This window comes from Apteryx rowi, unplaced genomic scaffold (genome assembly GCF_003343035.1).
Source record: "Apteryx rowi isolate R43461 unplaced genomic scaffold, aptRow1 scaffold_425, whole genome shotgun sequence".
Classification (NCBI taxonomy): Eukaryota; Metazoa; Chordata; class Aves; order Apterygiformes; family Apterygidae; genus Apteryx; species Apteryx rowi.
The window spans coordinates 313,302-326,964 of NW_020450678.1; the positions used below are offsets into that span (position 1 = coordinate 313,302).

General features: G+C 39.8%; 1 protein-coding gene across 2 annotated transcripts in view; it reads right to left on the bottom strand.

Annotated features, from left to right (window-relative positions):
• Positions 1 to 13,663, bottom strand: part of DCLK1 (doublecortin like kinase 1) — a 245,684-nt gene that overhangs the window by 35,383 nt on the left and 196,638 nt on the right. For both annotated transcript variants that reach the window (XM_026076067.1, XM_026076068.1), the window contains 4 exons: positions 11,880 to 11,964; positions 10,404 to 10,512; positions 6,161 to 6,218; positions 5,250 to 5,369 (listed from right to left, as the gene is read on the bottom strand). In XM_026076067.1, the coding sequence (XP_025931852.1) occupies positions 5,250 to 5,369; positions 6,161 to 6,218; positions 10,404 to 10,512; positions 11,880 to 11,964 (372 nt within the window). The remainder of the gene's footprint in view (positions 1 to 5,249; positions 5,370 to 6,160; positions 6,219 to 10,403; positions 10,513 to 11,879; positions 11,965 to 13,663) is intronic.

Consider the following 13,663-nt stretch of genomic DNA (forward strand, 5'->3'; position numbering starts at 1 on the left):
AAGGAAGGAAAAGGAAGGAAGGAAAAGGAAGGAAAAGGAAGGAAGGAAAAGGAAGGAAGGAAAAGGAAGGAAGGAAAAGGAAGGAAGGAAAAGGAAGGAAGGAAAAGGAAGGAAGGAAAAGGAAGGAAGGAAGGAAAAGGAAGGAAGGAAGGAAAAGGAAGGAAGGAAGGAAAAGGAAGGAAGGAAGGAAGAAGGAAAATTAAGTGGAAGCCCTCTAAATTGAAATGATCTTGTTTGCCAGGATCCAACGCAGCCATCACATTTGGACTATAGTGCCCGAGCTGAGCAGGCAAGTGGGGAGAGGAAGAACATTTAAGTATTTGGAGAACAACAGAAAAAATAGTTTAAAGACGAGATTAAGGAGGAAGCTGACAGAACAGAGGGAAAAAAAMCCCATCTTTTGAGAAATACTACTCGGAGGTATTGGGCTTTAGGCCAAAACCAAAGCAGTACCTTAAAGGAAACATAGAACAATGAAAAAAGAAGAAAAGGACAATTCTACAAAAACAAACTGTTGCAGTCACAGCAACAGGAGAAAATATACATCACAGGAGTGATGYATTTAAAAGGAAAATTAGGTATTTTCTGAAGGCAACAGAGGAATCCCAGCTTTGACAACTCTTATGATTTTATCAACAGTCTCAGGATATTTGGTGGGGGGTTTTAAGGCTCAGCTTCCGAGTAAATGAGACACAGTTTTCACTAAGAGAAAGAAGGAGAGGAGAGAAACAAAAAAGACTTTTTTCCAGGAATCATGGCTACAGAGAAAAAGGTAGGAAAAGATGACCACTAACGGCTCAAACCTGAAGAAACAGACATTACTTGTTAAAAAAATTAAAAGCCATATAAAAAAAAAAGAGCATTGGCAAGATGCAGCTGAAGTTTGCCAGTGCAGGTTTATTCCCACTGTTGGTGCAAAAGTCCAGCTTTGGAAGCTGCTTGCAGACACCACTGTCAAATCTGGACCACATTAAAACTTTCTGCTCTGGCCGGTGACTGATCAAGATACCTCAAGGTGCACAGTGTCAAGGAAAAGGAGGAAGAAAAGGCCAAGCTAAACCAGAGAGAGTATTAGAGGGAAAGGCCAAATATTTGGAAAGAGGTATAATACTGTGTACTTCGTGGCATTAACTGATCCCTAAGTATTAGATATCAGCATGTGGCAAAATACGTGGGATAAATTATCTTCCTCAAGCTCCCTCCTCTGAAGCCCCTGTACCAGCTGCTTTTTAACATGAGGTAGTGGATTAGACAGATTTTTGGTCTTATCTAATATGTTCCAGATGCTCAACGGAAGTGTCAATAACATTGGCAAAGGATCTGCCTCAAAAAAAAAAAAAGAAAACAATCTGAGGTGAGATGTAATGGTAAAGAAAGCAAGCTGATGAATCTTAAAACCAAAAAGAGTAGAAAAAAATACAGCCTAAAGYCAGAAGAAAGAGAACAAATATTCATGTGCAAAGGAAATCTAAACTCAGGAAAAGATAAAGGATTCAGAGTACATTAACAGAAAGTCAAGTCAGTCTGAAGCAGAATCATTTTCTCCCATTAAGTAGTCTGCTWTATCCAGTAAAGTTTCTTACCAGATAGTCTGGTAAGAAAAAAGAGCATATACTTAGACTATAGGATTCTCTGCAGTTAAAAGAAAGGTGATACCCTGGAAAGATTTAATATAGCTGACAACTATATCAGGCAGAATTGTTTTCAGACTTTCCTTTCCCTAAAGAGCGCTTTAATCTACAAGAATCTGCTTAGCTGATTCACACAGCAGGTCACTATTATTTATTTAGGCACAAGGGGTGAGTTTAGGTTGACATTTGAGTCTTAAATCCCCTGTTCTGGAGTGAAATCAGACCAGCAACATCTGAATGCAGTTTTTATCATCTGTGCACATGAGGAAGTATACTTGGTACAGTAACCAATTATTTATTTATTACCTTGTTATGTAAATGATATAATCTCTCTTTTCTTCTGCAAAAGTGAAATCATATCCTAGAGCAGTAAAGGAAACTGTGTAATAAATCTTGCTTGTTAAATCGGCCAAACCCCTGTTAGGTTTGAATAACAATTTTGTTTCGCTGTGTAAAAAGGCAACTTGCCAGAGACCAGGTCCTTGCTTCCTTTTACAAGCACCACTTGCAGTGTGTTTATATTTGTATTTATGAAGTGCTTTTTCTTACACTTTACAAAGCAATGAATGGCCTATCTGCCATGAGGTGAGGGCAGTATTTGCAGCAGTCACTTATGTCAAACATGTTACTGTGAATTAATGCAGGGTGGTATTAACTGAAACTGTGCTCTGCAGCATCAAGCCTTTTCTCCTTGAATTTCTTTCCTATCTGTAAGTTTGATTTAAACTCAGGTCTTCAGAAGTCAGTCGATAACAGATGGCTAATCAATTCTAACAGTGCATGCTGTGAAATGGTAGCAGTCAGCAACTGGTGAATTAACAATTAATGTCTTTCCAGAACTACCTTCCTTGGTGCCCATGGAGTATAACAACTTTTTTTTTTCCAAATAATATAGATGTTTGTTTCAGAAAAACAAAGTTAACTTCCCAAGATTAGGATATTTCTTCTAAATTTCTTCTATTATTCCATATAAAACTAAAAAAATTATTAAATAAATGCTTTCTACGATATCTTAACTACACAGATGTCTTGAGAAGCATAACTGAAGCCATAAATATCTGAGTATTTGCAGTGATTCTGAAGAGTGAAGGAGAAAGAGTGGGAGAAAACAGTTTTTTCCAGAAAGTGACTAAAATGGATGGTTTTCTTTATATATTAGGCTAGTTATTTCGTAAGAGTTTTTGGTCTTCTCCTCTCTTATTTAGCTGAGTAGGACTTTGATTAAAAATCTATCAGAAACTATCCTTTTCAAGCATAAATAGCACAGTAGGTTGCACCCATACAACCAACTATATGCTTAAGTCCTGGCATGTTAGACAAGACAGTTTTTACTTCTTAGCACACCTCATGGGACCAAGATGAAGGATTTGTCAATACAAGCTGAAGCTGTGGCTTCATTACAGACTGCAACACAATGCAAAAGTACTTGATATACCTTTAAACAAGTTACCCTGGATACTGAAAAAAACCTACAGTAGCATGGATTTCAGAGTGAGCTCATGTCATATAACATGGCAGGAGTTATGATTAAAATGGGGTTAAACAGCTTATGGTACTTGATCTAATGCTGTGCCAATTCACACTGCACACCCAGGTGCCAGAGAGGGCTGTGACTATGACGAAGGTGGGACAGTTCCTCCAGGGCCAGCTACAGAGAGGGACTCAGAGTGGAGGAGTGCCATTACTTTGCTTTTTTCTTAGGATTTAACTTCGCATGCTGAGACTGCACTGAGATAAACGAGGGCTGCCAATTAACCTGTGTGCTCTTTGCCACCAACATACAAGGAGACCCCAGTGTGTTTTCCCAGAGCTCAGCAGCAGTAGACAGCAGGGTTAGCTGGAGCATAAACTCCATAGTACAACTCAAGCCAAGTGGGGCATTAGGCAGGCTCAACCTCTGTTGCCGTTTCCTGAGCTGCGGAGCATAGCCTGAGCCTCTCAAGGATAACGAGGCTGTCTCGCTTGCCATGGGGACAGGGGGAATCTGTGGCCACCCACCCACGGGCCCCACTTGACAGTCTCTCTCACCTGTACAGCACAGCAGCTTCGCAGAGAGCAGGGAAGGACAGCTCCGTGCTGGGAACATGGGTTGTGTCACCACTGCCGCCAGAGAGCACAGGGCTCATGGACTGAACACAGCACCTTTAATTCTCCTTGTCCTCCTACTCTCCTCAAACTTGAGAAGCTCTTTAAGAAACATTGTGACCTGGAATCATCCTATCTAACATCTGATAGCTCAACAAGGTCCCTAAAGTAAGAGCATTCCCTAATCTCCATCTGCAACCAGTGCGAAACACTGCAGAGAGCAATTCTGCCTGTTAAAACCTCTTTCTCTCACCATCTCTGGTGGTCCCTTTTTCTCACCACAGTTCACAGAGGATGCCTACTGAAGGAGAGACCATGCTTTGATTTAAGATAGGTGGAACTGATCTGGGTTTCAGGGTTTAGAGAGCCTGATTTACTCACAGGTGTTGGGTGTGCACATACAACATGCCTGCGCACAAATGCGACTGCACAGCTTGAGCTTCCATATTGCAAAATTTGTCCTTAAACATTTAAATCAATGGATTTCTCAGGYGTAGGCCTGAAAGGCTACCCAGGGAGAGTTTGCTGATCAGGATATGAGAATGAAGGTGGCTGCTGGAAAGATTTCCTACCTCCACAATAGCTGAAGAAGGAAGAAGAATCACTAATGCCACAAGTAAATGTGAAAAAACAGGTGTATTCTGTTAAAATAATTATGGAGGACAAAATTTCTGTAGTGGTTTTCTGTTCTAATTTGGATAATTTACTCAATTTTTGGATAATTTCTCAAATGTATTTTTACCATCTGTTATGCACAGTGACATACTTGTGTATTTTTGACAGAATGGGGGCAAGAGACAACCTGGTCTGAGTTTCATAATCCAGTTTGAATTTGTTGCTCCATCAAGGAGGGAAATTAATTCATAAGATCTGTAAGTTACTATAAAGAAATAAATAGGACCCCAAATACAAAATACTTTATATATAATTTTACTTTTCAGAATATAACCAGGCTTTAAATAGCAGATTTTTCTCTTTTCCTCTCCTCCTCCTCCTCCTCCAGATTAAATTTAGATTATATCAAGAATGGAAACCTGACAAGGGGTCAGTATAAATCAGTGGGGAAAGAAGACAGTTAATATGGTTTTAATTTAACATAAACTAATAAAATTTAATTAAAATGTATTTGTTATCAAAGAATATTGAATTTTGAAGACCAGTATTTACAACTATTCAGATTGGATGTGCTTTCAACGCATCTGAAGGCAGAAGCATTTTGGGAGGTAAAACTTTTTTAATCAGAAATTTTTTTGGTGCAAATAAAATTTGTGGTCTCCAAAGTACTGTCCACAGAGCACTTCTGAATGTGGCTTACAAAAAGTTAGATGAATATTTGAAATGTTTGAAAGCTAGAAGACTATTTGGCTGTGAGTTCCACATCTTTCAGCAGGGAACTGGACAAGGAGACCTTCAGAGATCCCTTCCAATCTAAAGTATTTTATGATTCTATGATTTTAGTAAGCTTTAGGATCAATGAAATTTCTGAACATGTTTGAAAATTCTTAATTAGCAGCTTATCTCCAAAATACCTACCTTTACAAGTTCCATGACCAGGTACAATTCAGTTGGCATGTCCATCTCCTCAATCAGAAGAACAATATTGGGATGTTTGACTCGTCTTAAAATAGATACTTCATTCTGGATCATGTGTTCCTGTCACACAAGAGAAATCTTTAATGACTATGGATTGGTGGGAAAAACTCACACCTCCATTGTGCAGTGGAAAAGGCAGAGAGAACTGGGACTTGTATGGATTCATCAGGATTTTTTAAAAAGGTTACAGACGTTGCCTCCAGCAATACGGAAGGAACATGTCTAGAGACAACATCAGTGTGATAACTGAAAAAAGAACAGAGAATAGAACACTGAAAAAGAAATGTAGGAAAAGAGACATGCTTCTGATGCAGAGAAGAGTAAATCATGGAAGGTTTTTCATTTTTTTCTCCAATGCAAAATCTTTCCAAAGCATTTAAAAATACAACTGCATCTTCTCAAAGAACCTTTTAAAATTTTAAAAGCTAAAAGAAATTCCATTAGTATAAAACTGATAACAATTTGATTAACCTCGTGATACTGATTAGATAAACTGATTGGTGTTGCTAGAATTATCTAGTATTACATTGCTGTTTTCTATAGCATCTGGGATTATGAAAGCTAAAGGACATAATTACAAGGGTAAAGAGAAAGAGGAGCAAGTGCACCCGCACACTACTAACCAAATGGAGAAACAATACATGCATCTTGAAAGGCATCTAAAGTAATTTAGAAAGTATCTAAATTGATACTCTGAGGGTCTTATGAGGGCAGACAAAGGCTTCAGCTGAAAAGATTCTGACACTTGCCAGGAAGGAGATAAACACCAACAGATTCCCAAACTGATCTTGTCTTTCAAATATTTATTGAAAAATAAATGTTTTGCTCTTATTTGAATTTTTTGTACTTACTTTTCCTCTACATTTACTTTTTTTGATTATTTTCAGAGCATATTCTCTACCAGTTGATCTGAGGAAAGAGGAAAAAAAATTATATGTTCAATCACATCAAATATTTTTCTCAGTCCAGTTCATATTTGTCATTTGAGCACAGTATTAATGACTAGGTCTGGGCAAGAATTCTGTTCAAGTATTTGTTTTGTCAAGAAATGAAGCTTGTATTTGACTGAAATCGTTTGTGATTTTCAGCCAAATTTATTGAATACTTGTGCCTGAGAAAAAAACATTAAATATGTTTTGGAAAAACAAAGACATTCCAATGTTTCATAAATGACATCATTTGATTATTTTCATTTTAAAGTGGCATTTGTTATTTCTTCTGCAGTTTTGTCTAAAAACATAATATAGTATTAGAGATTTCAATCTTCTCAAAAATTAAGTTTTGTTTCCTATCAAGCAAAAGCTATGAGCCATGGAAAATACTTATTTTTTATTTAGAAGTTTGCACATMTACACTCACAAATCCTAAGCTAAAAGTCAGTCCTTGGAATAATGTTTTATGTATTCAACAAGTATATGAAATCTAGCAGTTAAATATGATATTTATGGGACAGAATAAGAAAGGTTCTAGAGATAGGAAGAAATAACAGAGAATTAGTTCAGGATGAGAACACTTCTCTCTTTAGATGTTTTCTTTGGAAACCATATAATATCTATCAGTACTACAAATATAGGTATTTATTATAGAATACTAACATAGAAAACTCAGCTTGTAGACAAATTCAAGATATTAACTTACATTTCTTAATCAAGTTATATAAGCAACACATGGCTGCAAGGATAAACCAAGAAACTCCATTCACAAGCTCTAGTTTCATTATAAGGTGAAATGGAGGACGGGCAATATAAGAGAAAGCTCTTATCAAAATGTTTTCCTTTTGTAATTAATATCTAAAAAAGTTTACAAAAGTTACTACGATGCCCTTAGGCAGGATTGGTTGAAAACAAAGGAAAAAAATGACCCCCCCAATATAGGGTATAGCATATAGGGTAATTTTTTTCATTCTTTCTTTAGCATAACAGTTAAATTGATATGTAGTAGCTTTATCTATTAAACTGATATATAATAAGTTCCATAGAGAATGCTATGTGAATGTGCTACCTACGGCCTAAAAGCATCCACAGCTTGTCAAGTGGGAGATGTAAAGTGAGTCACACACTGAAAACACTGCATTAGCAAAATGACTGGGCATTTTCATAGCCGTATTTAAGCATGGAGATGTCTTCTGGCAATGATATACCACTAGGTATTAATTTAAGAACCGATGGGGATTTTGGTAAAAAGAAAAGAAAAATTCCTAGGTCAGCAGGGATTAAAGACAGTCTGTATTAATATATCAGTTAAAAGATTGTGTAAAGAAATCGCATTGGATTATGATGTTTACAACTCAGAAAAAAATACAACAAGACTGCTTAGGACTTAAGCAAAGAAAAATTAAAAACTTCTCATATTTCTGCTTCCTGACTAGAGGGTTTAATGCTACAGTTCCCAGAAACGCACCACACTCCACACAGGTGCCCCTTCCAGGTGCCAGTGTTTGGGGGGTACAGCTCCTGCTCAATGAGGTGACAGGCAGATGTACCAGCACTTTTGGGGGGAACGGAAGGGCGARGTAGGAGGAGGAGGAGAAGGAATATTAGAAATTAAGATACTTGGGGTTCAAACTTGGATAAAATATATTCCTTTTCAATAGAAGTCTCATTCAAGCTCTTTGGTTGCCCTAGGAATGCTTCCTTTCTGTCACAAGAAAGGAAATTGATGTTTTTTGTTGGCCATGGGAGACTCCATGTACTCCAAAACACTGGGAAACATGAGCTAGTGAGGAAATGTCAGAATTTGGAAGTATTGGATGTTATTGCTAGGCCACTCTCCATCATCTTTGAAAAGGTCATGGAGGACAGGAGAGGTGCCTGAAGACTGGAAGAAAGCCAATGTCACCCCAGTCTTCAAAAAGGGCAGGAAGGAGGAGCCAGGGAACTACAGGGCAGTCAGCCTCACTTCCATCCCTGGAAAGGTGATGGAGCAGCTCATGCTGGAGGCCATCTCCAAGCATGTGGAGGACAAGAAGGTGATCAGGAGTAGTCAGCATGGCTTCACCAAGGGGAAATCATGCCTAACCAGTCTGATAGCCTCCTATGATGGAATGACTGGCTGGGTAGATGAGGGGAGAGCAGTGGATGTTGTCTCCCTTGACTTCAGCAAGGCTTTTGACACTGTCTCCCATAACATCCTCATAGGGAAGCTCAGGAAGTGTGGGCTAGATGAGTGGACAGTGAGGTGGATTGAGAACTGGCTGAATGGCAGAGCTCAGAGAGTTGTGATCAGTGGCACAGAGTCTAGTTGGAGGCCTGTAGCTAGYGGTGTCCCCCAGGGGTCAGTACTGGGTCCAGTCTTGTTCAGCTTCTTCATCAATGACCTGGATGAAGGGACAGAGTGCACCCTCAGCAAGTTTGCTGATGATACAAAACTGGGAGGAGTGGCCGATACRCCAGAGGGCTGTGCTGCCATTCAGAGAGACCTGGACAGGCTGGAGAGGTGGGCGGAGAGGAACCTCATGAAGTTCAACAAAGGCAAGTGCAGGGTCCTGCACCTGGGGAGGAATAACCCCATGCACCAGGACAGGTTGGGGACTGACCTGCTGGAAAGCAGCTCTGCGGAGAAGGACCTGGGAGTGCTGCTGGACACCAAGTTAAGCATGAGGCAGCAATGTGCCCTTGTGGCCAAGAAGGCCAATGGTATCCTGGGGTGCATGAGGAAGAGTGTTGCCAGCAGGTCGAGGGAGGTGATCCTCCCCCTCTATTCAGCCCTGGTGAAGCTACATCTGGAGTACTGCGTCCAGTTCCGGGCTCCCCAGTACAAGAGAAACATGGCACTACTGGAGAGAGTCTAGGGAAGGGCTATGAAGATGATTAGGGGACTGGAGCATCTCTCTTATGAGGAAAGGCTGAGAGAGCTGGGCCTGTTCCGCCTGGAGAAGAGAAGGCTGAGAGGGGATCTTATYAATGTATACAAATATTTAAAGGGAGGGTGTCAAGAGGATGGAGCCAGACTCTTTTCAGTGGTGCCGAGCGACAGGACGCGAGGCAACGGGCACAAACTGAAACACAGAAAGTTCCATCTGAACATGAGGAAAAACTTCTCCACTGTGAGGGTGACAGAGCACTGGAACAGGTTGCCCAGAGAGGTTGTGGAGCATCCTTCTCTGGAGATATTCAAAACCCGCCTGGACATGATCACAGAATCACAGAATCACAGAATCGCTGAGGTTGGAAGGGACCTCTGCAGATCATCTAGTCCAACCCCCCTGCTCAAGAAGGGTCACCTAGAGCACGTTGCACAGGATCGCATCCAGGCGCGTTTTGAATATCTCCAGAGAAGGAGACTCCACCACCTCTCTGGGCAACCTGTTCCAGTGCTCTGTCACCCTCACAGTGAAAAAGTATTTCCTCATGTTCAGATGGAATTGTCTGTGTTTCAGTTTGTGCCCGTTGCCTCGCGTCCTGTCGCTTGGCACCACTGAAAAGAGTCTGGTCCCATCCTCTCTGGATGTCTAAAATCAGTTTGATAGATTGTCTTCAAGGGTGACTGCTTCTCCACTCTTCACAGGCACCCGAAGAGGTTAGATTTTGATGCCTACACTGCAGAGTCCTAAAGTTAGGTAGGGCTCATATATTGGTATAAAGCAAGCAAGTGGGAGATAGACACACAATTTGTTAAAGACAAACACAGAAGAAGTTACTGCCCCACATTAGATGGTAGAATAGATGGATCTAAAGCTACCTTTTGGTGCTTTCCACCACCACTACTACACTACACATGAAACTTCCTGTCATCTTTACAGAATGCTCTTAGATGTAAAATGTCTCACCTGCCTAGAACAAAGAGCATGTTGCAAGAATACACTGTAAGGAAAGATGTTATGTCAGTGCAACAGGAAAGATTTAACACAAAGAACTGGTAAAACCATGCTTAACACAGCAGAAGAACATATCAAACCCACAAAGAATTAAATTCATAGATTGTCCCTTGGATTCAATCCTTTTTCACAGGAGAGAGTATTAGTCTAATTTTTCCATCTCGCATTGAGACATTACCTTATTCCACATGTTCTGTATTCTACAAATAAAGACATGATCTAGAAAACCATGACATTAGTGACTGCTTTTACAGTAATAAGCAAATTATCCTTCTCACCTTTCTATACACTCCTTCACAATAGCAAAATTTCCATCTCCTATAGTCCTTCCAACTTTATATCGCTCTGCTATTGATGCTGGAACTTGGAAGCCTTCCTCCAACACTTCTGAAAGAATCATTAGTACATTTTTATTGTTAGTGAAGGAAACACAGATGTTGCACATAACATGCATTTTAAGTCTATGGTTTAGGAGCCTGGAAACCATTCGGAGTCAGTATTTCACTTACTGTACAATGAAACCTTGCTGCTGACATTGTATATACTCAACAGGTTTCATGCAGATACAATAATGAAAAATAAGAGTTCTGGGGGCTCAAACATACCACCATTTGAGTATTACATAGTTTACCATTCCCGTTGCAATATGCCCCCAGGACAAAACCAAAATTGTATTTTTTTAATTATGAAAAGGCCTCTGCGATCTGCACAAGCACAGACCAGTCTCCAAAAAGGGTTGGAACTCGTTGACACAGCCTGATTAAATATATGTAGCAAAGAAGTCCAACACTCAAGCACTTACTTTATTACATCCTGTAAACTGAGACATCCATAAAACTCCTCATGTGCTAAGTGCTAGTTCTCCCCCTCCCCCCAATATTAAATATTTAGTTTTTAAACAAATGCTCTCAATAATACTACCTCGCATGCAACCTGGGCACCAGATGTTAAGGTAAAATTGCATTACACAGTGTCTAAGCATAAGAAAAGTTTGCAGTTTCATGTGTTTTAGTGCTCATTCACCTGCTATTTTTTAAATGTATTTGAAATAGAGTATTACAAATACCTAACATGCCTCTAAAAGCTGACTGTAAACTTCAGCTGATAGAAACTATATAAATATTTTAACATAAAAAAAATGCCTCTCAAAGACATGACTCAAATTTACTCTTTTCAAGACAACACTTTTGAACTATATCTGTATCTGTYCTTTGTTCCAGCTTAGTATTGAAAGTGAATGTTATGACATATGGAAGCTGGGGTTTGCTTGAATTCATAGGTGCATGAAGAGTTACTGTCAGACAAGAACATACACGCTTACGTATACGTGCATGTGAACAGGCAGTATTACAGTAGACACTATCCTTTAGCCAACTTGTTGGAAGCCTGAGTATGTATGTGGTGAGACTAGTCATTTCTGAGTAAGGACTCAGGACAGCACTATGTTCTCTACTACCATGTAGAATGAGACAAAAAATTAGTGAAATAATCCAGTCAGCACTGTGTCACCCATACAACTAATATCCAGAGTATGCTGCAACAAAAACATTTCTGAATAGGGATGTCCCAGGTACAGATCAAATCCGATCTGGAGTGAACTTGAACTGGTTCACTCACACTGACGAGCCTTCTAACAGAGAGTCATCCTGCCTGCTGCGCTCCCACCTTCTCCGGCAGGAAGAATGACTCATTTCCTACACAGCTGCTGTTATCACTACACTGACTGCTTTGAAATGTCAGCCTTCCAATGTTACCTTCTGCAGGTCCATCATTTTCGTCCATAGAGCTGCAAACTTTGGTGGATGCTAATGAGGTAGAGGAGCCACTGTGTTGGGAGCTCTGGAAATGGAGAGACACAAATGAAAACAGATGATTGTTAAAGAGCACAAGTAGCCACAGCATGTTCTTACTGGACAGACGTCCCAGAGGGGCTTCAATGATCTCCGCATAAAGTATTCAATTTTCTTTTGGGGAGGGACATGCAAGATGTTTGGGAAGAGTCCAATTTTTCCACTAAAGTTATACTTCTGGTACCCAATTAAACTGTAGAGACCCCCAATTCATTATATGCAGCTACATATTTATGTAGACTCCACTAGGAAAAGTAGTTTCTCCCTATTCCACACACATTTTGGCAGGGAAAACTGAGGAGCTGCATGCCCTCTACTGGCAGGAAACTGTTTTCTCAGGGGCATCAGTAATGTAACAGACACTAAAAGCTAAGAATCTGACTGAAGTTGGTTTTGCTATGGGCTGAATTTGTTGCTTTCGCATATTCCCCTCCAGTGAAAACCTCCCCAGTTATGCTTTAGAAGAGCAAATTCATTATGATAATGTATGGAGAGAATAAAATGCAGCGTGAATAATGTTTGCTTTTTTAGAAAAGGAAGTGATTGGATACAGCCCACTTGAGGCAAGAGCCTATACCTCAGTTTTAAATCTTGTAAACTGAGTGTCTAAGAGAGAAGAAAATACCTTCATAGCCTCCAGAAGGAGACCCTGGCCACCTAACTTGGATGCCAAAAATATAGCAGGCATGGTATCAGCAGGGAAGCCTTCCAAAGCACCTATCTCTGTCTATCACTTGCATATGAAACTTAGACATGTACTTTAGGAAGACTGCTTCATTAGGCATCTCAATGGGTGAAATTATACTAACACATGAGATGGACTGGATTTCACCCCAAACTTTTATTCTGTGCTGTATTATGATTATATGAACATATCTTCATGATTCTTCCATCTTCAACAGAAACTGAAAGAAACTACAAACATAACAGTGGTCCTTTAATACTACAGTAAAAATGAGCATTTCCTCAGGTGCTCATGTTGCAACATGAGTTAGAAGTATTCAGAGCATTTCCAAAATTAAAACAAGACCTCTCTTGGGTTCACATAGTTTTCACACCGAAAGGTTACAAAGCACTGCAGCATTCAGTTACCCCCTTGAATCTATGTGTTATATAAATTATAAGCTGTACTGCATGTAACTAACATTAGAGATCAGATCCTGGCCTGTGATTGATTGCAAGGTATCTAGATGCCGACAATCAGGGTGTCAATCCACTTTATACATTTAATACACAGTTTTTTTGGAAACTATTTCATCTACCACTCGTGGAATGCAGAAGTTAACTGGAACAAGAATAACAATGTAGCGGTCAAATTTTTTGCAGAGTATGGAGATAGGGAGGATGCAATTAGCAGAGTTAGAAGCTGACCAGTATGCTGAGTTCATTTGAACAGGCTAAGTTTTAATTTCTCCCATGACAGATTAAGGTCAGATGATTTAGACCAAGGCTGAAGTTGGCCCAGTTTTTCATTTAATAACCTTGAGAGCTTGCACATGCCCTGTCTACCAAGAGATTCTTTGTCTGCTTTTTCTTTTAATCATCACCAGCTCACTCTTTGCATCCACCCAAGCATTCCTTCTTAGCTTTGGCCAGAATTAAAAATTGCATTCATCAGTTTTTGGACCATATTTGCTGCCTCTCGATGACAGAAATGAGCACTGACTAATTTTATGCAGCTTGCTAAG